Here is a 27,825-nt window from a genome sequence, read left to right as displayed (position 1 = left end):
AGACCCCCTTTGAGAGTGGCAGCCGTTTCTCAGGCAGCATCCATGGGCCTGACTTGACACTAGTGCTGGAGAACAAATGAAAAGCAGGGATGGTCACTGCTCTTAGAAGAAGAGAAGTTGGCCAGAGACCAGGCCCAAGACCCGGGCCACCATTTCTATTCGACAGGTAGACACCACCCCCTGCACTTCCACCCTACGCTTACTGCTTCAGGATCTACTTTTTGAATGCAGTTCGAGGGGTTTTGGTAATTGTCTTAGATAGAGAAAAACATTATGCAGTGTTCATTTGCTATCAGTCAAGCTAAAAGAAAATATTGGTTGATTTTTTTTTAATTATGTATCTTGCCTTATAAGTGACTTCTGGACAAAATCTTCTCCCGGAGTCTCTCATTCCACCTACTATGTGATTTAGCACTGATTTACCTCTAAAGGCTTTTACAGTTTGAATAACACATGCTTTTCCACACCTCCTCTTACTAAGCTCCACAGTAACCCTGTTAGAACTTCCCTGTTCATTTTCCACATAAGAAAAGGGAGGCTCAGGGAGGTCACAGTACTAAGCATCAGAATCATCTGTTCAACAAACATTTACTGACCTTGGGAGCTGAGTGCCTAGATGTGACCCCCGACTCACTGGGGTGCGTACTCCTCAGCCCCTCAGGGCCCCCGAGGATGGCCGACCTGCCGTGCAGACCTGCTCGGGGCGGGGCGGGCAGAGGGCGGGCGAGGGGCGCAGGGAGGGACACGGGTGCAGACAGCGTGGATCTCACAGGTATGTTTATTCATGCCCGAGGGCAGCGGCACCGCAGCACGTCAACACGGGGTCCCACGTTCCCAGGGCACAGCCAGGCCGATGTCCCGTCCACGGAAAGCTGGTTAGTGATGACCATGAGCCGGCGCGGGGCTGGAAGCTTTCCAAAGAGAAGCACAAGGTAGAAACAGTTTAGGAGGGGAGGGAAGGGCAGACTGCGGTTCATCATGTAGGCCCGTGCTGACAAGCCTGAGGTGTGAAGGACGACTTCCAGTGCCAGGAGGGTAAGGAGGGCTATGTCTGCGGCAATGTCCATGGAGGGGCTGAGGAACCCACCTGGGCACAGAGAGCAGGGGCAGGGAAGTGCCCCCTCCCCAAGCTCACGGGCCAGCCCCGCGTCTGTCTAGGGCTCAGACGGCTAGTTTCACTGTCACGTGGAAGGGGAGTGAAGAGATATCTAGCACCAGAGTACAACTTTACATTTTCAGGGCAGCCCACTCACACAGGTAACTCCTGCATCCCCCTACTGCTGGCACCAGCTAGCTCTAATCAAATCACTTCACTCCTGGGAGCTACACTCAGCCCAAGGGCTGAGCAATGGTTTTTAAGCTCAGTCTACAGGAAGCAGAACATCAGGCTCTGCTTCAGCAGACGAGCACTCTACGTTCTGACATGTCCCCTCTGGGCCTGAACGCTCACTGAAATAGCTGTTGGCTTCAATTCACAATAACAAGGTACCTTGTCCTGAAAAGGTATGATGGTGTTTTTCACTCCCCACCCACTTTAAGCAGAAATCTTACCTTTCAAGGCTTTACTTCTTTTATCTAAAATAAATGGAAAGAAAAATTCGTCATATCAATTCTTTGCAAAAATGCCTTTAGCCAACTTATTGTCAAAATCATCATCTGGCTGAAAAGTTCATACCTTAGGTAAAGCTGTTAAGTGAAACTTTCAGAAAATAGTAGTCCTATAGTGCTTCAAAGCCACAAAGTGGTAAAAGTTCTACCACAGATGTTCTCTGAACAGTTAAACAGCCCTTCATGATCTGCAGGACTCTTCACTCCCCACCACATCCCAAACTCCAGTCCTGCAGTTTAAAGTATTCTCCTTTCTTCACTCTTATTCATACACAACTGGGCCTCATCTCTGCTCTACTGAGAACCAAGTGGTTGCTCTGCCTCAAGTTTTATTATGAAAATATTCATTCAGATCAGTGGAAAAGGTACAATAGTGTATACCATGACACTTCACCCCTAAAAATTTGAACCCGCATCTCTTAAAACTAAGGATGTCTCCTATGCACTCTGAATATTGTCACACCTAAGAAAATTCACAATTCCCTGATATCAAAGCCTTGTTCAAATCTCTCTTATTGCTGACACAGCTCTCATACGCCCCATGTGTTGACAAAGGACCAGCAGGGTTTCTGTGCCCTGCTAGTTAAGGGCCATGGTTTCTTTACAATATGAACTGTGATTCCTTTTGAAAGGAATTTCCTTCCTGACCTCTAATGAATCAGACAAAGAAACTTACCAGCACTCCTGATTTTATAAACGATGTAGGCCATCAACCCCGTTCCTACCCAAATCTCCTGGTAAACTTGGGTATAGTAGGGTTTCATGGGGATCCAAACTTTCTTAATAAGACTCTGAAGCATCTGAAAAGGAGCACAGTGGTTAAGTATTACCATGACTGTTGTTTTAATAAACCTAACTGCTAAGACGTTTCCCTTTACTAAGTTTGACCCTATTTCTCAAACTATTCAGTGGGCAGCAGCCTCTATGCCAGACCTGCTCCCCAAAGCCATCCCAACATCTATGTGGGGGCTCTGATCTCAACAGCTTTCTGAGCTCCACACACCGGCAACACCCCCAACCCTGGCCACCCAGGCACTCGGCCACTTCACATTCCTCCAGGCCCAGCGCTCTCCCAGCCTACACTGTCCCTGACAGCCTGCCTCTGAAGGCTATCCTCCACCAGTGTCCCCAAATCATGCCCAAAACCACACACTTCTAAAACTTTAAAACTTCTAAAACTTTAAAACTAGTACATTTGCATCACTGTGTTAAGAGTCGGTCTGCAGTCGATGCTGAAAAAGAACGTGGTGATTTCCCTGTGACATCAACACCCAGGTTTGGGCTCACGTTCATCCAGTGAATCTCAGTCCTTCTCTGTTTTAAGTTCAGCGGTACTGAGACATAACTGACACATAAGCCTGTGCGGTATTTATGGTGAACACCACAGTGGAGACCTGACACGTACACCTTGTGGATGAACTTCCCCCGTCCCATTAAGTAACACGCCCATCATCTCACTGTTGTGATAGAACTTTCAGTTCTATTCTCTCAGCACACTTCAACTATGCAATTCAGTGTTAGGACCTACAGAGTATTACACGCATCCCAGTCTTGAAGTCTACTGTTAAATACAGAGAGTCTGAGAGGACGCTGTCACTTCGTAAGAGATGCAGTAATAATTTATTTAATCAGTAAAATAATTACTGGATTTGATTAGGAAAAGCCATCACATTCTGAACTGACATAGCTCAACTTTATGTGCAGTTCTCAAAGCAATGCTTTTGCTCATGTTTATAATTCACGAGACTCTAAAATCAGGTGCTCTCATTTTCATTTTAATAAGCTTTGCAACATCCAAGGTGATCTACTAAACTATTGCCACTCAAATCATCGTGAGGAACACTGACATCTAAGTAGTTCTCATCTTACTAGGCAACGCTGCTCTGGCTTCAGTCAGCAAGGCAGCCCCAGCCCCCAGCCCCCAGCCCCATCGCACCTCACCAACCATTCCTTTCACATCTCTACTTGGCTACCCAGAATTTCACTTCAGTTTCCTCTGGTTTTCCATGAGTGAAACCTGTATCGTGTGACCATTATTTACTCAGCAGATGTGAAGTGTGCATGTAAGAGGCGGCAGGCACGGTTTCCGGAGCTGAGACCCCGCGGTCAGGACGTGCCTGGAGTGGGAAGGCCCTCGGGAAGGCCGTGGCGGCTGCCGGGGCTCGCGTCTGGACTGTCCTTCTTGCCAGCTAAGTTGAACTATCCCGACTTCTTCATCTCTAAAGCAGGGATAAAACCACCACCGCCCTCAGAGGGCTGTGGTGAAGACAGAGGTGCTGCTCTGCGTCACAGCACCTGCTGTGCCAGGGCAAGCGTTCACACACACGGCATCACAGCTGCACTGGGGCGGCAGGTGGCCAGAGCACGGAGGGCCTTGGGGGCCGCAGCAGAGAGCGTGGTTCTTACCCTAAGGCTGTCACACAAACCTAACACACTTGTGAAGCACTGACACGCTTATCGCCTGCACCCCAGGAGGAAGCTGCCTGAGCTCGCCCAGCTGGATCTGCGCCTCGTGACTGAGGATCTGCTCCGAGGCCTGGCTCCTAGCTCTTCCCAGGAGAGCACAGACACAGGCTGAGGCCCAGGCCTGGAGGCTTGCCCCCGAGTGGCCTGGGAGGACGTGGCGGCGCCCTCATCCGTCCTGTCCCCAGGCAGTACTGGAATGCTCCATCAGAGCGCAAGACTCCAAGAAGCCAACGGTCCCACCTCGAAAGGCACCAGAGAGGATGCCACAGGACGTGGAGGTGGCCTCTGGAAGCCCCAGATGGGAAGAGTTCAGAGGTGCTGAGCGTATTCCTCTCCTCACTGCGTCCAGCACTGACTGGGAAGGAAGACCAGTGGGCTTGGAAGCCTGTGAACCTTGGGTTCCTACATGAGTTCTGCCTACTTTGCCCTCCACCTTGGACAAGTCTCAAAGATGTCGTTTCAGAGGTTTCCCTTTCTGTGAACAGCAGACAGCTCTACTTGCCCTGCGGGGCTCTCAGCGGAATTTCAGGAGGAAACACAAAGGACCCTGGCCTGCCTGTGCACTGTCGCTCAGTTGTGTCCGACTCTTGCGACCCCATGGACTGTGGCACGCCAGGCTCCTCTGTCCCTGGGGATTCTCCAGGCAAGAATACTGGAGGGGTTGCCATGCCCTCCTCCAGGGGATCTTCTCCACCCAGGGATTGAACCCAGGTCTCCAGCATTGCAGGCTCATTCTTTGCACTTTGAGCCACCAGGGAAGCCCGGCCTACTGCCTGGTGAGGAGTAAAAACTCAGTAAATGATCACAACAAGCACAGAAGGAACCTCTGCAAAAGGCCAGCTGGCTGCAACAGTACTAAGCTCCTGGGGTTCTACAGAGGACTTAAGCTTAAGAAGATGAGGGCAAGGCCCAGGCCCATTAGAGGCCTTGGAGCAAGGCCAGAGTAAGGCCTAGAAGGAAAGTGCAAAGCAAACCAGGAAGGTCAGAGGCCTGAGGAACAGACCAAACTAACCTCCTGTTATCTGGATCTGCTGCTCAAGGCCCAAGACCCTGGCCTTCTCTCACTTAAAACGATCTGAGACTGCTACAGGGCAGGTATACTGCAAATGCTCACGTCCCACCTGCCTCTGACTCAAGATTTCCACGTTAGGTCAGACAAGTGAGTGTCCCAGAGGTTCCCTACTTCTCCTGCCTGAGTCCACTCTGTCCAGCCACGTTTCCCAGCTCTGCGTGGGTTTTATTAGCGCCCATTCCTTCAAAGGCCCATCCTAGTCAAAAGCCAGATGGGAGTGCACTGTGCCCGTTTAAGTCTGCAGTTTCTGGCGCGCTACGTTAACAGTAAGGCATCACCTGAACCCACACATAAGACCGGAAACGTCTGACCCGTTGAACCCGGACCAGGCTTCACAGGCTGAATGACCGTGCAACTGCAGTCATCACCTCGGATCCCCTCTGGTCCCCGTCTCGCCCCTCCCATGGCCTTGTCATACGTATAGGGTAGCTCTGAGAACAGTGAGCAGCGAGGAAACCTGAGGGATAAAGGCGAGGCCACTAGACGTGGCGCCGAAGTGCTCCGCTTGAATCCTAACTCTATCCCTTACTAGCCCCGTAACCTCGGGAGAGGAGGCTGACTTTCATGGCCTCCCTTTACAGTGGGGGGCCGCAGGGGAAAACGCGCGCGGGCAGCGGGAGCGGTTGGGCCCCAAGGTCAGCGGGGGTCGAGTTGCGGCTGTGGGAGGGCCGTGGAAGTTCCTGCCCGCGGCCGTGGAGGCCATACAGGGCTCCGGGGCTCCGCCGCCCGCGGTCCAGCCCTCACCATCCCGGCGGCCCCGCGCCGAGCGCCGATCCCGGCCACACACTCACCTCGGCCAAGGACCAGGCGCTCAGGAAGCCCCTACCGAGAACCGCAGACTCGGAAAGGTCAGTCAGCGCGCAGACGCCGCGCGGAGCCTGCCGGGAAGGCGGAAGGAGCGACGGTGCCCCTGGCCAGAGCGCCTACCTGACCGCGCCTGCGCACCGCAGCGCCCCCAGCGGTTCGGCCGGATGGAGGCCAGCAGCGCGAGCGTTGGGAGAGGGAACGTGGCGGGGGTTGGGTGTTAATAAGGTGACCAAGCGTCCGGATTTGCCTGGGAGTGGGACTTCCTGGGCTGCAACAGGGAAGGTCTTGGACAAACAGGACGAGTTGGTCTACCTGATAACGGGAGTCTCTGCTTGCGGTGTTAATGGCCGAGAAGCCGAGTCTCCCACCTCTGGGTTTCTTGCCATTTCTCTTCGTGTTATCAACATTCTTGCTCTGCATGTTTTTATGCATCAATTTCATGCATAGTAATTCTACTCAATAGACAATATAAATAAAGACTTATACAGGGACCCCAGACACTGGACCTAATAAACGTAGGTTTTAAAAAGACCCACGCTTAATATGCACAAGGAAACACAAAATAAGGCTGAAAAATTAAGCAGAAAACTGGAAATTGTGAAAAAAATGAAACAAAAGAAAGGCACTTAATTGACTTGAAAAAGAGCCAAATAGAAATTTGGTTGATTTATAGTACCAGATTAGACAGTTGAAGAATCACTGAATTGGAGGCTGGGTTAGAAAAAACCGTTAAGGAACACAGACAAAAGAGAGGAGCAGCAAGGAAGTCTACCGTAATGTAACCGCCAGTCTAGGATTCTATGCGCGAGGAAGTTAGCGTTCAGTGAAGAAAGCGAAATGACATTTTGGACCAACTAAGACTGAGGGAATAATCAGTAATAGATCTGCAGATTAAAAAAAAAAAATCGGTGTTCATTATTCAGGCAAAAGAAATGTGAGTTCAGATGGAAGGGTGCAGAGGAGAAACAGCAATTAACTGGCCCCGCTTCAAAGGGAAGAAAGTTTAGGATTAAATGAAGCTGTGCATCAAACTCGGAAAGCTTGTCATCTTACAGTATTGATGCTCAAAATGTGGTCTGGGGGTTTTCAAGACTCCTTAGGGGTCGAAACTGTTAGTCATAATAATAGTAAGATGTTATTTGTTTTTTTCATTAGAATTTTCTCATAGTGTATGGTGGAGTTCTCCAGAGGCTGTATCACTTGTGATGTCACAACAGAATGAGAATCCAGTTGTTGGCCATTAAGGCAGGCATTAAGAGGTCTGTGAAAATGTAGAAGTGTCACTCTTCTCAAACACAAAAATTGGGGGGCAAATATAGTCACTTAATTACTCATTTTAACACAAAATGGTTTTATTAATATTATAAAATTTAAAAAGTAAATAAAACCTTTCTCAGTTGTAACCCCTAAAAAAGTAGATAGAACCCACATAAACAAAAGCTCTCTAGGGTCTTCAACAATTTTTAAGTGTGTAAAGGAATCTTGAGACAAAGACAAAGTCTGAAAAACACTCTTAGAAAAAGAATGTTTTAGACTTATAATGAGTTAGAAATTTGCAGGGGACAAAAAGCACTTAGGAAAAACCTCAAGGAGTTATTTTAAGACAAATCATTTCAACTTAAAACTCCTCTTGAGATCAACAGAATTTTAATGTCCTTATGCTAATCCAACATGGCCCACAAGAAACATGGCCCATGGTTAAAGAAAACAATGTTTAAAGAGTGAGCCATCCAAGCAGATTTATTCAAAGTACAAAATGCTGTATTTTGTGGGTGAGGAGGGTCAGTGAAGATATGAAAGTTAATTTCGGGCAAAGCTTCTCCTGCTACGGCATCAACATAATTTGTAATAGTCCTCTGCTGTTTGCCCTTTAGGCCTGCAGCCCCACAAGCTCTGGGAATGCAAATATGGGAAACCTCCACCAAGGCCCACTCTGGGGCCTTCCCATGTGCCGTGACCTAGGTGTCCATGTACCTATGCAGAACTATCAAGCTGCCTCTTGTGAACTCTGGACTTTGGGCAGGAATGCTGGATGAGCTGGGCCAAGTGACTAAAGAGGGCCAAGAACTACTTGTGAAAGGAAGGGGCTCAAAGCAGGCCCTGGGGCAAGCCTGTGGCATCTCCAGACCTGTCATCACTTGTTCTGTCACCCTCAAAGAAGACTCACAACTGAAGCGGCAGATCCAATCTATGCAGCAGTCCATTGAAAGGCTCTTAGTCTAAACAGGTGACCTCAGCCACATGCCCTGCTGACCCCTCCCCCAGGGGTTATGTATCATATTGTTTGTTAGCATGCCGTATCTTCAGCTACCTTCTGTTGTTATAAAATACTGTAGTGCTTAATCCGGTTTTTGGACTTCCCTGATGGCTCAAGTTAAAGAACCTACCTGCCAATGCAGGAGACACAGTTTCGATCCCTGGGTTGGGAAGATCCCCTGGAGAAGGAAATGGCAACATGCTCCAGTTTTCTTGCCTCAGAAATCCCATGGACAGATAAGCCTGGAGACTTCTGGTCTCCAGTAAACTTCTGGAGTTTACTCAAACTCATGTCCACTGAGTCAGTGATTCCATCCAGTCATCTCATCCTCTGTCATCCCCTTCTCCTCTCGCCTTGAATCTTCCCCAGCATCAGGGTTTTTTTCAGATGAGTCAGTTCTTCGCATCAGGTGGCCAAAGTATTGGAGTTTCAGCTTCAACATCAGTCCTTCCAATGAATATTCAGGACTTATTTCCTTGAGGATGGACTGGTTGGATCTCCTTGTACTAGCAATGTACTAATAATGTACTAGGGAACATAAATGGGATTTGCAGTTATTGAAGTGGACAACAGAGGATGACATGGTTGGATGGCATCACCTACTCAATGGAAAGGAGTTCGAGCAAACTCTGGGAGACAGTGAAGGACAGGGAAGCCTGGTGTGCTGCAGTCCATGGGGTCACAAAGAGTTGCACATGACTGAGCAACTGAATAACAGCCTATCTTGCAAAATTCGAACGTGGTAGCCTTTACCAAATGGATGAAGTTGTAGTGTTTTTCAATCAAGGCTGAACGACATACAAAGAGTCTCAATGACTTTATGATCACATTTTCTTGTCTTTCCCTTGCCCACAAATGTATGTGTGAGGCATACTTCTGATGGTTCAGTATTTGGATCAGCCAAAAATCCAAGGCCCAGATCTCATAATATGTCGGTGGTGTGGCCAAGTTAGGACCTCGAACTGCTAGCTCAGTACCATGCTGGGTTCATTTTTTGTTAAGAAACCAGTAGTTCAACCCGGTCTAGTCTGACTTCTGCCTGCACTGCTCTCATGCTGACCTCCTAACTGCCACTCGGCTATTTCCCAGTCCTAAACTGATTGGCTCTCACACTGTTGATCAGTACCATGCTCTTCATGCTGCCCATGCATTCTTTCACACCACTCTTTCTTGGGAGCCCACATGGTGCCCCACACTGCACTGGGCACTGATGATATTAAGGTGGACAGGCAGTAATGTTAATATCTTTGCTGGATTTGTCCTCTCTGCGTCTTCTTTCAGGCTGTTTCCTAGCTTCTGTCCACCTTCACTCGCTCTGGCCTGGACCTTTTCAGCTGCTCTGAGGGTTTTAACCACCATCTATTTGCTTATCTCCAAATGCTAACCTCTTACCACGTCTCTGTGCAGCTGTTGAAGGACACTGCCCTCGAGAAACGGATTTAGGAAGGAAGATGAACTCAGTCTAGTCAAGTTCTGGCCCCACTAAATTCCGTCCAGATCCTCATCTCAGCTACCAGCGCCCCGTCTTCATCAGTGGATTACTTCCCCTCCAAGTCCTGCTTCGCCCGGTTCTCCCGCAGGTGTCCACTGAGGTGTCATTTTCTCCAAGAAGCCTTCCCTAACTTTCTTGCTCCTTTCCTCAAATTAGGTGCAAGCTGTCTGACGTTAGTAGGCTCCGGTTTGCCTTTCATCTTCCTCACCCCGAGGTCTATCACCGCGACCCTGCCCTGGGCTCGGCGCACAGGAGACACGCAATAAACGTCTGTTCCTTCCCGGCCCAGATCGCCAGGCCTCAGACGGAGTAGCCCCGAGGCGGGGCTGGAGAGACACTGGGGACCCTGGCCTTGCACATCTACAGTCCCCTGACGCTAGGCCCGCCTCCACATGGCCGAACGACCCTGAAGGCCTCATTTCCCCAATTTTGGGAATGGATAGCCGAGCCCCGAGTCACCTGGCCTCTATGGAGGCGGAAGAGCACCGCTCCCAACAGGCCTAGAGCAGCGCGTCGGCGCCACGGGCTCCCTTGGCGCCACGGGCTCCCAGCAGCCCCTGCGCGTGGAGGGCTCTGATTGGAGGCCTTGTGGTAGGGCGGGGCCAGAGGCAGGAGATTGAGGCGATATGCTGCGTGGAGGGCTCTGATTGGAGGGCTTGCGGCAGGGCGGGGCAGGGTGGGGCGGGGCCGCGGGCTCACCGTCTCTTCGTCGTGCAGCCAGGTGTTCCCGCGTCGCCTGTTTCCGCTTGTCTGACCGGCGGTTGGCCCGGCGCGGAGGCCCAGCTGCGAACATGCTGCGCAAGCTCACCCTTGACCAAATCAATGATTGGTTTACTATCGGCAAGATGGTGACCAACGTGGAGCTCCTCGGCTCGCCACCTGCCTTCCCTGCAGAGGCTGCCCGGGACGAGGCACAGCGCAGGGATGTGGCCCCCAGCTCTGACCCTGAGGCCGAGGGCCAGGCTGAGGCTCCAGCTGAGGCTTCTTGCCTGGCCCAGGCCCAGGCCCAGGACCAAAACCAGGAGCAGGCTCCAGCCCAGGCCCAGGCCCAGGCCCAGGCCCAGGCCAAGGCCATGCTGGCACTACCCTGGAGGTAGGAGGCTGGGGAGGACAGAGACGGGTGGGCGCAGTTGTGGGCCTGGGTTCCGAGGACCTGGGCCGCCCCCACCCTGTAAGACCGCGTCCCTGGCCTTGGCCTCTCTGGTGAGGTAGCTGGGCATCAGACAAGCCCCAGTCCGTGGCCTGGAGCAGGTTAAACTTCTCCACCAGGAGTGGAACCTCTCCGGAGTTTGGGTCAGTGTAAAATCTTTTTATTGATAGGCTTTATTATTATTTTTTAGAGCAGTTTAATTTTACAGGGAAATTGTACAGAATGTAGAGTCCCAGGTATCTCCTGCTGCCCCAGCAGTTTCCCTAATTGTTAGTATCTTGCTTTAGTGTGGTATATTTGTATGTTTGTTACAACTGGCATTTGTTTTGGACCCCAAGAAAATGAAATCTCACACTGTTTCCATATTTTCCTTATCTATTTTCCGGCAAACCAGTAGATACATCATTGCTAGCTAAATCCATAGATAAGACAGAGGGTTCATTCTTGGTGGCCTACAGTCTGTGGGTTTGGACAAAGCATAATGATATGTATCCACCATTAGTATCAAAAAGAGTAGTTCCCCTGTCGAAAAAATCCTATGTTCTGCCTGTTCATCCCTCTTTGCCCTACTCCCCACCCCCAGTGGGTAGGCAACCACTAATCTTTTTGTTATCTCTAGTTTTGCATTTTTCACAGTGCCTTATAGTTGCTTCCCTGTGGTGGCTCAGTGGTAAAGAATCTGCCTACCAGTGCAGCAGACGCAGGTTTGATCCCTGGGTGGGCAAGATTCCCCTGGAGAAGGAATTGTAAACCCACTCCAGTATTCTTGCCTGGGAAATCCCGTGGACAGAGTCTGGCGGGCTACAGTCCATGGGGTTGCAAAAGAGTCAAATCCAACTGAGCAACTAAACAACAATAGTTGTTATTCTACTGTATGTGACCTCTTCAGATTGGCTTCTTTCACTTAGTATTATGCACTTAAAGTTCTACATGTTTTTCCAGGGCTTGATAACTCATTTCTTTTTAAGTGCTGAATAATATTCCATTGTCTGGATGCACCTTGGTCTATTTATTGGATCACCACTGAACAATATCTTGGTGGATCCCAAGTTTGGCAGTCATGAATAATGCTGCTGTAAACATTCTTGTGCAGGTTTTGTGGGCTCAGAAGTTTCAGCTTTAGTTTCAGTTTTAGCAGCAGCAGCAGCAGCAGATCTGGTCAGTAGAAACATCTGCTTACTCTTTAAAGGAGGTCAGAGTGGAAGTACCTCTTCCCACCTGGGGAATCTGTATCACTGCTTGGCCCCTTCCCCTCAAGTTCAACACCTTTTACGGTTGAGATGGTGGTTTTGTTTTTAAAACTTTTTGAAGTTACTCTTGTTCATTGCTTCTCACCCCTACCCTTTGATCTAGTGGATGCACTTGAGCCTGAGTCTAGGTCTCATGGGCTGTTTCCAGCCTTTGTAGACACACTTCAAGCCTTTGTAAAGCCAAGTGGGACTTGGGATCTTCGGTAAATTTGTTTCTTGGGGGCAGGGAGGGGATAAAGAAACTCTGATACAGCTTTCCAGTTGCTGTTTTGTTTCGTTCTCACACATTTTGTTTCCTTGAATTGCTCTGGCAAATGATCCCTTAGCACCTAACCCCTGCAGCCCTGCTCTGCCCTGTGCTCCCTGGGCTTAACGGACAGAGTGGTATTGCTTTCAAATAACTCGTTGTTGAAGTAAATTATTATTGACTTTGTCAGAAATGACAAGCACGGATTTAAATGTCCTTTTAACTACTAAGGACCAGTTTTATAATTTTTCAATTCTTCATGGGCTAAGACTGTTGTAAAGTCAATAAAAATGAGTTTTCAGAGTAATAAAATGAAAAAAGGTAAAATACAAGCCCCATTATTAAGATTATTGCAATCAGCATGTAAAATTTCTTTGTAAATGCAGTAAATGCTTGCCTACCACCAGTGAAAAGGCAAAAAATTATGACACTGAAAGATGAACCTCCCTCCCCAGGTCAGTAGGTGTTCAGTATGCTTAAGAGTGGAGAAGTAGCTCCAGAAAGAATGAAGAGGCTGAGCCAAAGTGGACACTGCCCAGTTGTGGATATGTCTGGTGGTGAAAGGAAAGTCTGATGCTGTAAAGAACAGTATTGCATAGGAACCTGGAATGTTAGGTCTGTGAATCAAGGTAAATTGGAAGCCGTCAAACAGGAGATGGCATGAGTGAACATTGACATTTTAGGAATCAGTGAACTAAAATGGATGAGAATTGGTGAAGTTAATTCACATGACCATTATATCTACTACTGTGGGCAAGAATCCCTTAGAAGAAATGGAGTAGTCCTCATAGGCAACAAAAGAGTTTGAAATTCAGTACTTGGATGCAATCTCAAAAGTGACAGAATGATCTCAGTTTGTTTCTAAGGCAAACCATAGTACAGTGCAAGTCTCACATCTGCACATAACTACTGGGAAAACCATAGCTTTGACTAAACGGACTTTTGTTGGCAAAGTGATGTCTCTGCTTTTCAATATACTATCTAAGTTTGTCATAGTGTGAGCGCCAGAGAATTGATACTTTTGAATTGTGTTGGAGAACACTCTTGAGAGTCCTTTGGACAGCACGGCGATCAAACCAGTCAATCCTAAAGAGAATCAACCCTGAATGTTTATTGGAAGGACTGATGCTGAAGTGGAAGCTCCAGTACTTCAGCCATCTGATACAGAGAGCCGACTCATTGGAAAAGACCCTGATGCTGGAAAAGATTGAGGACAGGAGGAGAAGGGGGAGACAGAGGATGAGATGGTTGGATAGCATCACTGACTCAGGGGACATGAGTTTGAGCAAACTCCAGGAGATGGTGAAGGACAGGGAAGCCTGGTGTGCTGCAGTCCATGGAGGTTGCAAAGAGTCAGACATGACTTAGTGACCGTACAACAACAAAGTAGAGGGCCCCGTTGGGTCCACCTGGACTTGTGACCTACAGAAACTGTGAAATAACACATTGGTGGTGTTCTAACCTGCTGAACTGGTGCTGACTTGTGGCAGCGGCAGGAAACTGATAGAGTGGTGGAGCTGGGATTCAGACATGAGAATCTGTCGCCTGGTACAGCGGCTGCTCAGAGGCTTGCTGACTGATGTCGTCTCTGCGCAGGAGAGCTTCGCTGTCGGGAGAAGCTGCAGAGGAAGGCAGACTGTCAGTGTCGGGCATCACACAGCGAAACCGCATTGGAGAGGAACAGTCACTCAAGTGGGAAGAGGGGCTTGCGTGAGTCACTGGAGTCTAGTCTGTGGGCGCCGCTCAGTCAGCTCAATGAGCTGGAAGAGTCGTGACTATGGTTCTTCCAGTGGTCATGTATGGATGTGAAAGTTGGACTGTGAAGAAAGCTGGGCACGGAAGAATTGATGCTTTTGAGCTGTGGTGTTGGAGAAGACTCTTGAGAGTCCCTTGGACTGCAAGGAGATCCAACCAGTCCATCCTAAAGGAGATCAGTCCTGGGTGTTCATTGGAAGGACTGATGCTGAAGCTGAAACTGCAGTACTTTGGCCACCTCATGCGAAGAGTTGACTCATTGGAAAAGACCCTGATGCTGGGAGGGATTGGGGGCAGGAGGAGAAGGGGACGACAGAGGATAAGATGGTTGGATGGCATCACCGACTCGATGGGCGTGAGTCTGAGCAAACTCCGGGAGTTGGTAATGGACAGGGAGGCCTGGAGTGCTGCGATTCATGGGGTCGCAAAGAGTTGCACACGACTGAGTGACTGAACTGAACAGTCATGACCACTAGCATTTAAAAACAGAGCAACAGAAAATTCCAGAATGGATCATGATAGTTCAGATAAGAGTTTGCTCTGTGAGATGGATGCATGTCTGGGTGGTGAGTATGGTCACGGTGTGAGTTTCCTTCTGGAAGGAGGCCACGCCTGAGGCCCTGTGGTGAGCGGTCAGAGATGGCCACGAGTCGGGAGGGGTGGCGAAGCGGGGTGGGAGGGTGAATGGTTTGCAGATGATATGTTCAGTGATACGGACCTCCTCCTGTCTTGTTTTGCACATGGTGGTGTGTTTTTTCTCCTTTGTGCTGATTGTGGGGTATGCTTTCTTCCATTTTTACATCCCCTTTCTTCACCTTGGCATGTGAAAAAGGAAATATTTTGTGACTGTGTTAGGCATTTCGAGCGTTTTCTGCCACAGTTGTCTATGCGGGCTTTCTTTTGGAACTCGGGGCCTGGCCCTCAACTTGAGGCTGGGAGCTGGCCACCCCACCCTCTGCCCTGGGCTGGTCTGTGTGTGGACTGGCCTCTGTCTGCAAAGCTCACAGACTCCTGGCTCATGACGGTCTTGCTTAGCTTTCACTTTTATATCTTTTGACTCTCCAGCACCTTAAGATGTACTTGATCCCAGAGAAACTGCTACCGAAAGCTTTCAAATTGCCGTCATCTGGCGCTGTTACCCAGTTTCCTTTTTTCTTAGTTTCCCATTTCCTTCCTGGTCTGCTCTGCTGTGGGTTGAGTGCCTGCTGTGTTGGGCATTCTGCGTGTGACACAGGCCCCCAGGCAGTCCGTGCTCTGGCAGACGAGGCTGGTCCTGTCTGACAGCTGCCCCCCGGCATCCTCAGCCGCGCTGAGAGGCTGCTCCCAGCGCGGTGTCTCATAGGTTGGACAGTGGGTGTGTTTGCCTCCACGGCATAGGACCTTTTCCTTTCGGCCCTGCCTTTCCGTGTCTAGGCCTTGCACAGATGTTAGTGTTTGCTTGTGTTACCGTCCAAGGAGTTCTGTTTTCTATTCACTCACAAAGTCCCTGTTTTTTTAAAAACCTTCTATTTAACGGATGTAAGTTACTGGTAATTTCCCCATTCATTGGGAAAGTACTTGAGTGTCTGTGTCTTCCATGTACAGCTGGAGTAGGCTGATGGAGAGGAGGTGAGGAGGGGAGGTCTGGTGGGAGCAGGCGCCAGGTCACGAGTTCGTCTGCAGTCTAGGTGAGAAGCTGCCCCACCCGAGACGTCCGGGGTCACTGGAGGGCGCCTGGAGGCTTTGCGCGTGGCCGCCCCGTGTGGTTCCCATTCCAGCAGGATGGCTGCCAGTTGAATGAATTGAATGGGGCCCAGGGCAGAAACAGGGAGGTCAGGTGTCACCTTTATCAGCGCACGTCCTGTTGGCTCTGTTTCTCTGGAGAGTCCGCAGTAACACATCACCCAAGCAGGAGAGAGGAAGGCGGTGTAGACCAGGACAGGGGCGGTGGGGTGCTGAGCGGCGGTGGGATTCAGGGTGGGCTATTAAGAGACAGGAGCTCTGTAGCTGGATCAGATACAGGACAGGAGTGGGGGAGCAGGCTCGGGTGACCTCGGGTTTCTGGTCGATCCTTGGAAGTCGTTGCCCTCTGCTGAGGAAAGCCGGACCACAGGAAGAGCTGGCTCGGGGGAGTACCAGGAGCTTGAGCTCGAACATGCTAACTGTGAAATTCCTATCAGATAACGGTAAGTGCAGGTGGCCTGGGTTCAAGGAGAGAAGCCTCGCTGTGGGCTGGACCAGTGGGAGTTTAAGGCTCTGGGTGATGGAGCCCCAGGCCTGGAGCACGCGGTCATTTATGAAATGTGCGGGGGAGGCTGAGAAGGAACGCCGGCGGGGTCCGAGGAGAAGCGGGGAGAGCCTGTTTCACATGTGCACACTTAGTGCCCAAGGCGGTATCTGTTAGTGCTTTCAAGGAATTAGTTATGTTGTTTCCCCACATAACTCCTTGAGGGTGGGGATTTTCAATGAATCTCCACTTGAGCACAGTACCTGGCATGTAGCAGGAACTCAGGTGTCTGAGCGAATGAATTGTCTTTGTGGGTCCCAGTTATTTTTATTCTAAAAACGATGAGAGTTGCTTCCTCATTTGCTCCCATCTTGAATAAACCCTGAACCTGTCTTTACTACTCTGACCAGAGCTGATTTCCCTCAGGTTGGGGCGGGGGGTGGGGGGCGTGTGTGTGTATAATATACTGGCAACTGTACCATAAAGTATTTGCAGAATAAGTGTGTTTCACGGTGTATACTGTCACACACAGTCTTGTTTGTGATGTGTTTTTTGGCTCCTCCACCATAGCAAGGGGATCAGAATGATTCTGAGAGTCTGGCTTGTAAAATTGGACGGATGGTTGGTGGTGTCATTTCCTGAGAAGTGACTGGAAAATGCTCGGTGAAGTGTCGAAGAGTTACGCTTTTAGTCCGTGTCAAGTGTGTGGTTTTGATTCCTCTGTTCCTTTCCTGAATTTTATTTATCCTGTTAGTAAGCGAACCTCTGTGATCTGGGTTTGGAGCATGTTGATTTTAAGTTGCCCGTGGGCCTCCAAGAGGAGGTGTCAGGTAGGCAACCAGCTGTGTGCATCTGGGGCTGGAGGGGCCTGCCAGGCAGATGTGAATCCGCTCTGCCAGTCAGCATCTCTGCTGTTGGGGTGAGCCGTCGGACAGGCGTGCGGCCGTCTGCTCATCTGCCCGATGGGAACAGCATCACATGCTTTCAGGGTCAGGACTGAATGAGCTAGACATGCGGTGCTTCGCGCAGTGCCTGGGTGGAGAGGAACAGCTTCATGTTATTAAGTGGATCGGCCTGGGGAACAGTGCCGCCTTCTGAGAGCTGGCGCTGTGTCAGGTTACTAGAGTCCTATCAGTGGAGTAGTGTGTTTATTTTTACTGTTCCCAAGCACAAACTTTTAGCTGCTGTGCCGATACTGCATCTTTGTAAACCACACCTGAAGCTTTCCTAGGAGCTCTCTCCCCAATTTGTACCCCCCTTATGTTTTTAATCCTCATTCTTTTGCCAGTTTAAAGTACTGTAAATACCCCAGTGTGTAAATGTGTGGATCTAGTAATATTTCAGGAAGTTATTGTGTTATAATTTCTACTTGATTTGTCAATTTTTAAGAAACAACTCTAGTTTTAAATTATATACACTGATACTGACACGGGAATCATGGTTATTAGGTTATGGCCAAAAATGAAAGCGGGAGGCAGGAACTGAGAATACCGAAGTCAGTGCGTCTTTCCACTCCCTTTCCAGGCCGGGTTGCAAGGCCGGCTCGTGCCTCGTGGGCGACTCAGTGGGGCGGGGTGTGTCCTCTTCCCGGGCTACTGGGGTGACCTGCCACCTACAGCCGCTTCAGTCACTGTAAGCTTTTTGACAGGAACTATATTTAAAAATTTATTTTCTTCCCTTCTGAACAGAGAGGATAGCCCTTTCTTGAAAGTGCTGTAGACTCGGTCATTTGTTTTGTTCAGTGGCTGTTTGAGGTGCCTTTGTGGGAGGAAAATCTTTTAAGCCTCTTCATGGTGTGTATTTTCTGATACACATGGTGAGGCTGCCAGTTCTTCTACTGAATTTCACAGACAGACTCCAAACTCTGTTGAAACAAGAATTCTGTGAGGACCTACTGTATAGCACAGGGAACTCTGCTTAACACTCTGTAACGGTCTTTGTGGGACAATAATCTGAAAAGAGTAGGTGTGCGTATATGTGTGATTGTGCAGCAGAAACCAGCACAGCATCGCCAGTCAGCTAGGCTCCCGGAAAAGTCACGTAAAAATCCTGTTTCTGCCACTGCCGCGGTGCTAAACCTCTCGTTTTCTGCTTCCTACAGTCACTGCTCGCTGAGCAGCAGTGCCGTTTGCGGAGCGTTTCTCTTTCCCACAAACAGTTCTTACTCTGCAAACTCTCACAGTGATGGAAGAAGCCATAGTTATGTTCTGGAAACCGAACAGAAAGGGAACAGGAGTGGAAGGTGTCTTTATTTTAAATCTGCTTGGGGTGTGTTTCCATTTACCTTGTCTTATTAAACCCTGGTCATGTTGACACCAGGATGGCCTGGAGACGGGAATGGCTACCCACTCCAGTATTCTTGCCTGGAGAATTCCATGGACAGAGGAGCCTGGAGGGCTATAGCCTGTGGGGTTGCAAAGAGTTGGACACGACTGAGCAACTAATACAATATTGGTTTAAAGTATAGATCGAATTGATTGTTTTTCTTTGAGAGTAGCAGTTACCAGTATTGTTAAACCAATTCATTTCCTTTTATTTATCATATAGATCTGTGTTTTTTCTACTTCTCTTAATGTTGGTTGAGATGAAAAATGAATCTGCCTATTGAGATGAAGCACTGCTTTGCTTGCAGACCACACATTGTTTTCTCCCTCCCTGATGCCTTCCCCCACAGAGAATGATTGATTCAGTCTTATAAAGATAAGATTCACATTAATCATTTATTTTATTCAATACATAGCTTCCTTTTAGAATAAAAGTCAAAGTTAACGTCAAAGTTAATTTGTCAAATTTCATACGTCATACTTTCATATAAATTTCATATTTCAAATTTAAAAATAAGACTTAGTTCCTGTGAGTTGTGTTTGAGGTATAAGAAAATACTTCAAACATTTTTTCAAAATATTTAGGAAACATTTTAGTTAAAAGCATACTATTCAGTGAAAACATTGCATTTTAAAAGTGGCTAAAAAAGGGATGCTATTTCAAATATTGGCTGCATCACATAAGTTTTAGCTTCTGATCTTGCAACAAACAGTGACATTAAGTCACATCACTTTCTCTTAATGTTAAGAGTTCTGATGCTAAGATGGTCACAAAAAAACTCTTCTCTCTGGTTATAGGTAACTTAACTTGATGGGTAGTAATATGGTAGGTTCCATATTCGATGTGAGAGTGTTGGGAACCTATTCTCTGTGTTTCTGTCTACGTAACTTGAGATGGTGGGGATTTCGTCTTTGCCTGGCCCCTCGGGGCTGCCCCCTGGGTTCCCGGAGTGCTTGGGGTGCGCTGCGCTCGGGGACCCCTCGGGGCCCCCCTGCAGGCTGGCCCTGTCCGCACCACTCAGGAAGTCTCTCAGAACTTGCTTGAAGATGTAGACGATTTCCCATGGCAGGACATCATTTTCTGCCAGGACTTCTCGAAATCTAGAGGCAAAGCACTTGTGAGTGTTCAATTCGGAAAATCTCTTTTGTCATAACCCTTTATCTCAAAAATCCAGCTTAAATAATGTGCTCATATAGTCGTTATCCATCTTTTGAGTAAACTTCTTTAAAATTATGCGTCTAGTGAAGAAATTTTGAAAGTGACTTTAAAACATTTACTAGCCAGTGAGATATCAACAGATTTTCTTTTTTCTTGTCCAGCCCATTCTTAGGAATTTTGGTTGCTGAGTATTTGATACACACGGTTAAAGGATTTATATGGTAAATAACAATTTCCACTCTAAATATAAGAGGAGCTTAAGAATTGGTGGCAGACATCACGAGAAGAGAATGTAGTATTTTACCTGCTGAGAACAGTTCCCGTTTGACAAGGTTGAACCTGTGAGCAGAGGACTTCGAGCTGTCTTTGCTCAGTAGCTGGAATGGCTGCCTGGGGAGTCTGGTAGCTTCTCAGCCAGTTGTAATCCACACCTGTTTTTTTCACTTTTTGCTCATTTTCGATCTCTTGTATCAGTCTCTCCCGTTCCTTCAGATGCCATTTTAATTCCCGAAGCAGAGTCTTTGTCACTACGTCTGAGTCAGGGTAGTGTGTGGATTTGTAGGAATCATATTTTGGCCATTTCATCCAGCCAAAAAATGGCATTTTAAGCCTGTGGAAAAGCTCTCACTTGTTTATTTGCATAAAATGTTACAGTTCTGATCAGCAAATATTTGTTTCTTTACAGTAAATTTGCCAGAAAAGTGCATGAATTTTTCACTGGTTAGATATACAGGTCAGAGTAAGATTAGAATGGATTATTTCTAACTAGGTCAGTGCCCAAAACCAGGCTTTCGAAATGCTTTTATGTAGCTAAGCAGGAATGAAATACGGTCAGAGACAATCTACAGACTGAACACTTTCTGCAGATAACACCAACACGTGCTATCAGAAGCTCTCAGGCGTCTCTGTAATGTTAACATACAGGAAAATGCTGTCTGCAAGCATGCTTCTGACTTAGGTTTCATACAGAAAAGGTTTAAAGGTTACCTGTGAAGTTGCTGGTTCCAACGTGGCCTGTTGCTGAAGAGTTCGCTTGAATTGGTGATGGATTCACACAGGCACGTCTCCTCCTGGATGGGTCCCCTGCTGAGAGAACGAGCTGCCTCCTTTCCCCACTGAAACCGCCTTTGGAATAAATAACTTTCTATGTTAGGAATGAGGCTGTGATGTCTTCATTTGGAGAGAATGCTCATTAATTCACCTTGTAAGTAAGCTGGAAGAAATGACAAAAATAACTTACTATTTAATCTTTACAAATTACATAACGGTTTGCCTTTTGACTGTAGCTCAGTCTCTTTGAAAAAGATGCTGGCAGCTACAGATTCTGGTCCTAAATGCATTTAGACATATCTTTGGTAAAGAGATGGAGAAAGGTCGTCTGAAGCACCACAGATGCGCTCCCAGCTAAAGTGAAGACGGTCGCGTGATGGGATGCTCTGCTGTGTGTAGCTGCAGGTCACAGTGCCTGCTGTATTTTTATGCCCGTAGAGCTCTAAAAATAACCATGTTGCTTTTATTCTTCAGCTGAACTTTCAGGCCATTTAGAAGCCAGGTCACTGTCCCTGCTAATGAAAGCATGGGAAAGGGGTCGGACTTGACTCTTTGCACACTATGCACACAGTATACATTCTGAGAAAACGCGTGACAGTTGCGCAAAATAGGCAAAGGATGCTAGCTGTTAGTCATGTGTGAAATATTTAGTAAATGTTACATTCTGTACACATTTTGTATTTCTAAATATTATTTAAATTTGTATATTTAAACAAGTTGCAATGCATTACATATGATGTTACATACACTGAAGTAGATAATTTTAAAATATACTTTGTAACCTCTAGAAACATGGTGATAAGGCAATCTATTGATTAAGGTCAGAAAAAATAATAGAGACATAAGAACATATAAAGTTCAAAACAAAAGCTTACAATTCATTATAGAAAATAGTTTCTGTGTTTTCTTCTGGAGCTGAGAGTGAAGCTCGCACTTACTGTTGGGGTGAGTGCGGGCGTGTGAGGTCCTTGTGAGGATCTTCTGTCCGAGAGCCCGTGTGCCTTTCCCTCGGGTGTGGACAGGTTCTTGACTCTCTGGGTCTGTGTTAAGTGACTGCACAGCCCTCCCCTTGTGTAATATTTGTTTCTCGTGTTGCTCTTTGCTTCATCTGAGCTGTGACGAGTAGATGTTCGTCCACATCAGACGTGCATGTCACACACGATGAAGAGGGATGCGCGTGGCCACCCTGCAGCTCCTGTTGCTCACATGTTAGAAAACCCAGATGTCAGGATTCATTATCTGCAACGAGCAGGTTTTCACATTGCATCGTGCATAGCGCCGTGAGAAGGACGGGAGGAAAGTTTCTCATGACAGAACTGTCCTCTTGGATTTCCTCCCAACTGTACCGCAAATCATGTGGCTTCTCCCTCTGAATAACCTCCTTGTCATTGCTTTAGTTCTTAACATGCTTGCCTCTGAAGTGTCAGGACTGTATGGGATGTGGAAGATGACGCACGTTTCTGTCCCGGGCTTGCTTGCTTGCACACCAGTGTCTGTCCTGCGTGTGCCCGGCTCTGACCCTTCAGCTGCGCTCACAGTGTCTCTGCTGAGGGGCTTGGCTTTCTTTTCCGTGTCCCTGTAGTGTAAGTCTCTTTTTCAGGGCCCTGCTTAAATACCAGCTCATTTTTTCTTCGGTCTGAGGGAAGAACATCATTTTCCCTTTGACCCCTGTTTGTCTGAGCTCTGGTTGTATTTCTCTTCACTGCTAAGCTACTGTCCTTTGAGACCAGGTTCTGTTCTGCCCGCCCTGGGGTTGCGGCTCTCCTTCCCTCAGCAGGTATCGTTGACTGTGCCCGACTGTGCCAAGGCCCCGGTGCACGTCGGGGACTGGCGGGGGCGGCAGCGAGGGGCGGGGGGCAGCGGTAGACAGGCCGTTCCCTGCCCCGTGGGCAGATGACCCCGAGCCCTCGAGGGGTCAGTGAGGTGGTCCTGGCACACTCGAGGCCTCCCTGGTTGCCTGCGGGGGTTGGGGAGGGCCTCCTTGGGAACGGGCTGTCCTTTGAGCAGGGACCTGAGGGTCAGTGAGCAGGCCACACAGAGAGCTTCTTGAGGGCGGTCTCCCACCTCCCCTTGGCCTGTTAGCACCCAGCTGGCTGTCGAGACTTGCCCAAGCCTGACCTTCACAGAACGTTTCCTGCCACCCTGACACATGCAGTACATTTCCCTCTGATCATCCTCAGATAAGCCAGCTTTTCTAATACCTAGGGTGTGCTGCCTGTAGTGTTACGAATTCTGTTTCTTTCGTCCTGGCTCCTGAGACTGTCAGACTGAAACGAGCCCAGGTGCCGTTCCCTGACTGCAGCAGGCTCCCTGCTGCAGTGTAGACGAGAGCAGAGATATCTGTAGACCCAGGTAAGGAAGTAACTGCGTTAATCCTGCCTGTTCATCAGAGTACAATCAGAACAATGCTGGATTTTATTCATCAAACATTTTAGTAAGTTGAATAAGTGAATTCTTTCTAATTAATTGTAATCTCGTGAGGCTGTTTTGTGTGGAAGGCATAAAACTTGACCTGTGGAGCAGTTAGGTTAAGTCCTTTTTGGTTACTGTCATGGTTTTCTAGGCTACATCTTGGCTGAATTGTAGAAAATTTTGTAAGATGAAGTGAAATAGGATCATATCATCTCCAGTGTGCCTGTGTGTAAAAGTCTAAGATGTATAAGGAAGTACTTAAATTTAAGTCTAAAAAGAAGGGCAGGCTAAGGAGTCAGATTGTATATATGCAGATTTTATATATTTATGGTCAGGGCCGCCTTATACAGTTCGCAGCAGCTTTCTATTGCAATTAAAGGAAGATTTCTCATTGTAAGGAGACTACTCTCTTTCTGTTTTTAATTCCTTTGCTGCCGACCTCAAAGTTCTAGATTATTGGTTCTTTTTTTTTTTTTTTTTGGTCTATTAAAGATGCAGTCAACATTTGAGAAACTGATGTTAAATTTCTTTTCCCAATGTTGTTCCCTCCATAAAATATCTCACATTAAAAGCCGCAGTTTTGTTGGGCCGTGTCTGCGCCTTCCTGAAGGGAGGGCCCCGCAGCTCGTGCCTGGGCGACGTGGGCCGTGTCTGCGCCTTCCTGAAGGGAGGCCCCCGCAGCCCATGCCTGGGCGACGTGGGCCGTGTCTGCGCCTTCCTGAAGGGAGGCCCCCGCAGCCCGTGCCTGGGCGACGTGGGCCGTGTCTGCGCCTTCCTGAAGGGAGGCCCCCGCAGCCCGTGCCTGGGCGACGTGGGCCGTGTCTGCGCCTTCCTGAAGGGAGGCCCCCGCAGCCCGTGCCTGGGCGACGTGGGCCGTGTCTGCGCCTTCCTGAAGGGAGGCCCCCGCAGCCCGTGCCTGGGCGACGTGGGCCGTGTCTGCGCCTTCCTGAAGGGAGGCCCCCGCAGCCCGTGCCTGGGCGACGTGGGCCGTGTCTGCGCCTTCCTGAAGGGAGGCCCCCGCAGCCCGTGCCTGGGCGACGTGGGCCGTGTCTGCGCCTTCCTGAAGGGAGGCCCCCGCAGCCCGTGCCTGGGCGACGTGGGCCGTGTCTGCGCCTTCCTGAAGGGAGGCCCCCGCAGCCCGTGCCTGGGCGACGTGGGCCGTGTCTGCGCCTTCCTGAAGGGAGGGCTCCGCAGCCCGTGCCTGGGCGACGTGGGCCGTGTCTGCGCCTTCCTGAAGGGAGGCCCCCGCAGCCCATGCCTGGGCGATGGGCCGCGTGCTTGCTCTCAGCTGACCTCTGTTCTTGCCCTTTACCTTTGCAGACGTGTTCACAGGCTTTATGACTTGCTCATTAATATTTTTCTTTCTTATGTTCTTGTTTAAACACTTCTTTACTCCAAAGATATAACATAGAGGAAGATCAGCGTTTTAGGCTTAAAAAATAAGTACCCCCTGGGTGTAGAGTTGGTTTGGAGTTGATTTGCAGTTGGTGTGGGGGGGGGTCCCCAGGTTGGATAGCCATTATCCAAAGTCAGGGGTCGTCGCTTGTCCCAGGAGCACTCCTGACGGCTCCTAGCGCAGTCCCTATGGGTACGCCCTGGGCGCTTGGAGTATCATCATATCATGGGCCCTGGGTCTTGTCACAGCCTGTGGGGCTGCAGGTTCCACCCGGCCTCCCATGGGCAGCAATCCGCGGTCTGTTGGGAACTCCGAGCCTCGGTAGGGCTGTCCAGATCTGTGCGCGGTTCTTCCAAGTCTGTGCCGGGCTGTCGGCTTGGTGCTGCTCCCAGCCCAGGTGAGCATGGCAGTTCCAGAGGTTCCGAGAGTCTGCAGCGTCCCGGGTGCTGTCCGGCCGAGGGCCTCCCTCTCCTGGTCCTCTGCCGGAAGTGGGGGCTTTCTTGTCCTGTTTTGCCAAGCACTTCCTGCAGCAGCGTCTGCCCTCTAGGCTGAGCAGTGGACAGACAAAGAAAAAGGGCCGTGAGAGTTTGCGCCGCCGCCGAAGGTCCGTGTCGTCAGAGTGGTTGTGTACGGATGTGAGAGCTGGGCCATAAGGAAAGCTGAGTGCCGAACAGCTGATGACTTCGAACTGTGGTCCTGGAGAAGACCTGAGAGTCCCTTGGACTGCACGGAGATCAAACCAGTCCGTCCTGCAGGAGATCAGTCCCCCCACACCTCTGCTGTGCCAGGGCCCACGTGCATGTTGTAGTGTGGGGAGTTGCGGCCGGGGGCTGCCAGGGGTGAACACGATCCTCTGTGCCCGGTGTGTGCTCTGAGTTCTCGTCTCTCCCCAGTCTGCCGGCGCTGCTTGCTGGTCAGCACCCCCGGCAGCTGCTGCGGCGTTCTGCCAGGGGCCACAGCGCTCTTCTGCGCGGGGTGCAGCGTGCTCACCCCTCTCACTGGAAACGGGAACCTTGAGCTCGTTCCTGGTTCCTCTGTTTGAGCTTCTACATGTGCCACGCTTGTGCCTCGTCACTCAGTCGTGTCTGACACTTTGCGACCCCGTGGACTGTAGCCTGTCACGCTCCTCTGTCCATGGGATTCTCCAGGCAAGAATACTGGAGCAGGTTGCCCTGCCCTCCTCCAGGGGGTCTTCCCAGCCCAGGCCTCCTGCATGGCAGGCGGCTTCTCTACCATCTGAGCCACCAGGGAAGCGGTGGTTTCACATAACGCAGGGCTAATAATGACAGCGTCTTCTGTGGGCTCCACTTTGACCGCTGCCCCTCTGGTCTGAGCAGTGTCCTCTCTGGCCTTGGTCATGTGGTGGTCTGTTAGGGGGTCTTGCTGCTTTTCTGCTGTGTCTGAGCCCCCATCATTCCACCCCACGTTACCCGGTCAGAGCCATCCTGTTAAAATAGGAGTCAGGTGTTATTTCTCTCTCTATGGCCAAACTCACCTCACTCAGAGCAAAGGCCAAAATCTTTAGGATTTGCCCCTGCCAGTCACCTGGTTCCCCTCCACCCAAATCCCTGGCTCTTCTGTACCTCTAGCTGCCCCCCCTACCCCCCAGCCACCGAGCTTTCTCTGCTGGAGCCACATGGACCTCCTGCCCGCCTTCCTGGCGCTTTGGCTCAGGGCTCCTGCTTTCCTGACTGCCTCCCTCACAGAGCTGCCCAGTCTTCGTTTCTGTCTGGTCTTTGCCCGAGTGTCCCTCTGTATATTTTATACCCGCCCTCCACACCTCATCTTCTTTATCCATCCCTCTTCTGATGGTCATTTGGGTTGCTTCCATGCCTTCAGTTCAGTTCAGTTCAGTTCAGATGCTGTCGTGTCCGACTCTTTGCAACCCCATGGGCTGCAGCACTCCAGGCTTCCCTGTCCATCACCAACTCCCAGAGTTTGCTCAGACTCACGTCTATCGAGTCGGTGATGCTATCCCACTATCTCATCCTCTGTCATCCCCTTATCCTTTTGCCTTCAGTATTTCCCAGCATCAGGGTCTTTTCCAAAGGGTTGGCTCTTAGGATCAGATGGCCAAAGTATTGGAGCTTCAGCATCAGTCCTTCCAGTGAATATTCAGGACTGATTTCCTTTAGGATTGACTGGTTTGATCTCCTTGCAGTCCAAGGGACTCTCAGGAGTCTTCTCCAACACCACAGTTCAAAAGCATCAGTTCTTTGGTGCTCAGCTTTCTTTATAGTCCAACTCTCACATCCATACATCACTACTGGAAAAACCATAGCTTTGACTAGACGGACTTTTGTCAGCAAAGTAGTGTCTTGGTTATTGTAAATACTGCTGCTTTGAACACTGGGGTGCATGCATTGTTTCAAATTAGAGTTCTTTTCTGGGTGTATGCCCAGGAGTGGGATTGCAGGATCATACAGTAACTCCCGTTTTTAAAGGAACCTCAGACTGTTGTCCACAGTGGCTGCACCATTTTACATTCCCACCAGCAGGGTAGGAGGGTCCCCTTTTCCAACCCCCTCTCCAGCATTTATTGTTTGTAGACTTTAGAAGAAAATGGTCTTAGTTGTGGCACACAGGCTCGGTAGCTGTGGCATCGAACCAGCGTCCCCTGCACTGGAAGGTGGGTTCTTGACCACTGGACTGCAGAGCTGCCCCTGTTATCTGTCGCCTTTTCGGCGATGCCGCTCCGACAGGGGTGAGGTGGCGCTCACTATTGCTGTGACTTGCGTTTCGCTTGTAATTATCAGTGTTGAGCATCTTTTCAGGCGCCTGTTGGCCACCTGGATGTTGTCTTTGGAGAAATGTTTATTCAGGTCTTTTGCCCATTTTTTTTAACTTTTTAAAAAATTGAGCTGTGTGAGCTGTTTGTGTAGTTTGGCAATTAAACCCTTGTTGGTTGAATTATTTGCAAATATTTTCTCCCATTCTGTAAATTGTCTTTTCTTGGTTTCATCTCCTTTGCAAAAGCTTATAAGTTTGATTAGGTCCCATTTGTTTACTTTTGCTGTTATTTCTGCTGCCTTGGGAGACTGACCTAAGAAAACATTTCTATGATTTATGTCAGATAATGTTTTGCCTTTGTTCTCCCTGAACCTGTAGCGTCTTGACTGCCTTTAGTTCAAAATAATCCTCATGCAAAAGGACCCGTGTTGGGGAGGCTCGTTC

The 27,825-nt window shown here is 49.3% G+C and overlaps 3 protein-coding genes across 6 annotated transcripts in view; 1 reads left to right on the top strand and 2 right to left on the bottom strand.

Moving 5' to 3' along the window:
* Nucleotides 1–760: 760 nt before the first annotated feature.
* On the bottom strand, nucleotides 761–6,047 carry ATP5MJ (ATP synthase membrane subunit j). The gene is made up of 4 exons (XM_020911858.1): nucleotides 5,938–6,047; nucleotides 2,285–2,408; nucleotides 1,552–1,575; nucleotides 761–911 (listed from the first exon to the last, which is right to left on the bottom strand). Exons 2-4 carry the CDS (start codon nucleotides 2,406–2,408, stop codon nucleotides 877–879), a joined length of 183 nt encoding a protein of 60 aa, XP_020767517.1. The 5' UTR covers nucleotides 5,938–6,047; the 3' UTR covers nucleotides 761–876.
* Nucleotides 6,048–10,399: 4,352 nt separating this feature from the next.
* TDRD9 (tudor domain containing 9) overlaps nucleotides 10,400–27,825 on the top strand; it is a 103,360-nt gene continuing 85,934 nt past the window's right edge. For all 4 annotated transcript variants that reach the window (XR_011491718.1, XM_020911862.2, XM_070477726.1 and 1 more), the window contains exon 1: nucleotides 10,400–10,795. Coding sequence is in view for 3 of the 4 variants with exons in the window: in XM_020911862.2 (XP_020767521.2) it covers nucleotides 10,494–10,795 (302 nt within the window). In the remaining variant the exon portion in view is untranslated. The remainder of the gene's footprint in view (nucleotides 10,796–27,825) is intronic.
* On the bottom strand, nucleotides 19,174–20,905 carry RD3L (RD3 like). The gene is made up of 3 exons (XM_020911867.2): nucleotides 20,781–20,905; nucleotides 20,098–20,403; nucleotides 19,174–19,735 (listed from the first exon to the last, which is right to left on the bottom strand). Exons 2-3 carry the CDS (start codon nucleotides 20,394–20,396, stop codon nucleotides 19,438–19,440), a joined length of 597 nt encoding a protein of 198 aa, XP_020767526.2. The 5' UTR covers nucleotides 20,397–20,403; nucleotides 20,781–20,905; the 3' UTR covers nucleotides 19,174–19,437.

The sequence above is a fragment of the Odocoileus virginianus genome, chromosome 16 (assembly GCF_023699985.2).
Source record: "Odocoileus virginianus isolate 20LAN1187 ecotype Illinois chromosome 16, Ovbor_1.2, whole genome shotgun sequence".
NCBI classification, from domain to species: domain Eukaryota; kingdom Metazoa; phylum Chordata; class Mammalia; order Artiodactyla; family Cervidae; genus Odocoileus; species Odocoileus virginianus.
This window is presented reverse-complemented; position numbering and strand designations above follow the sequence as displayed.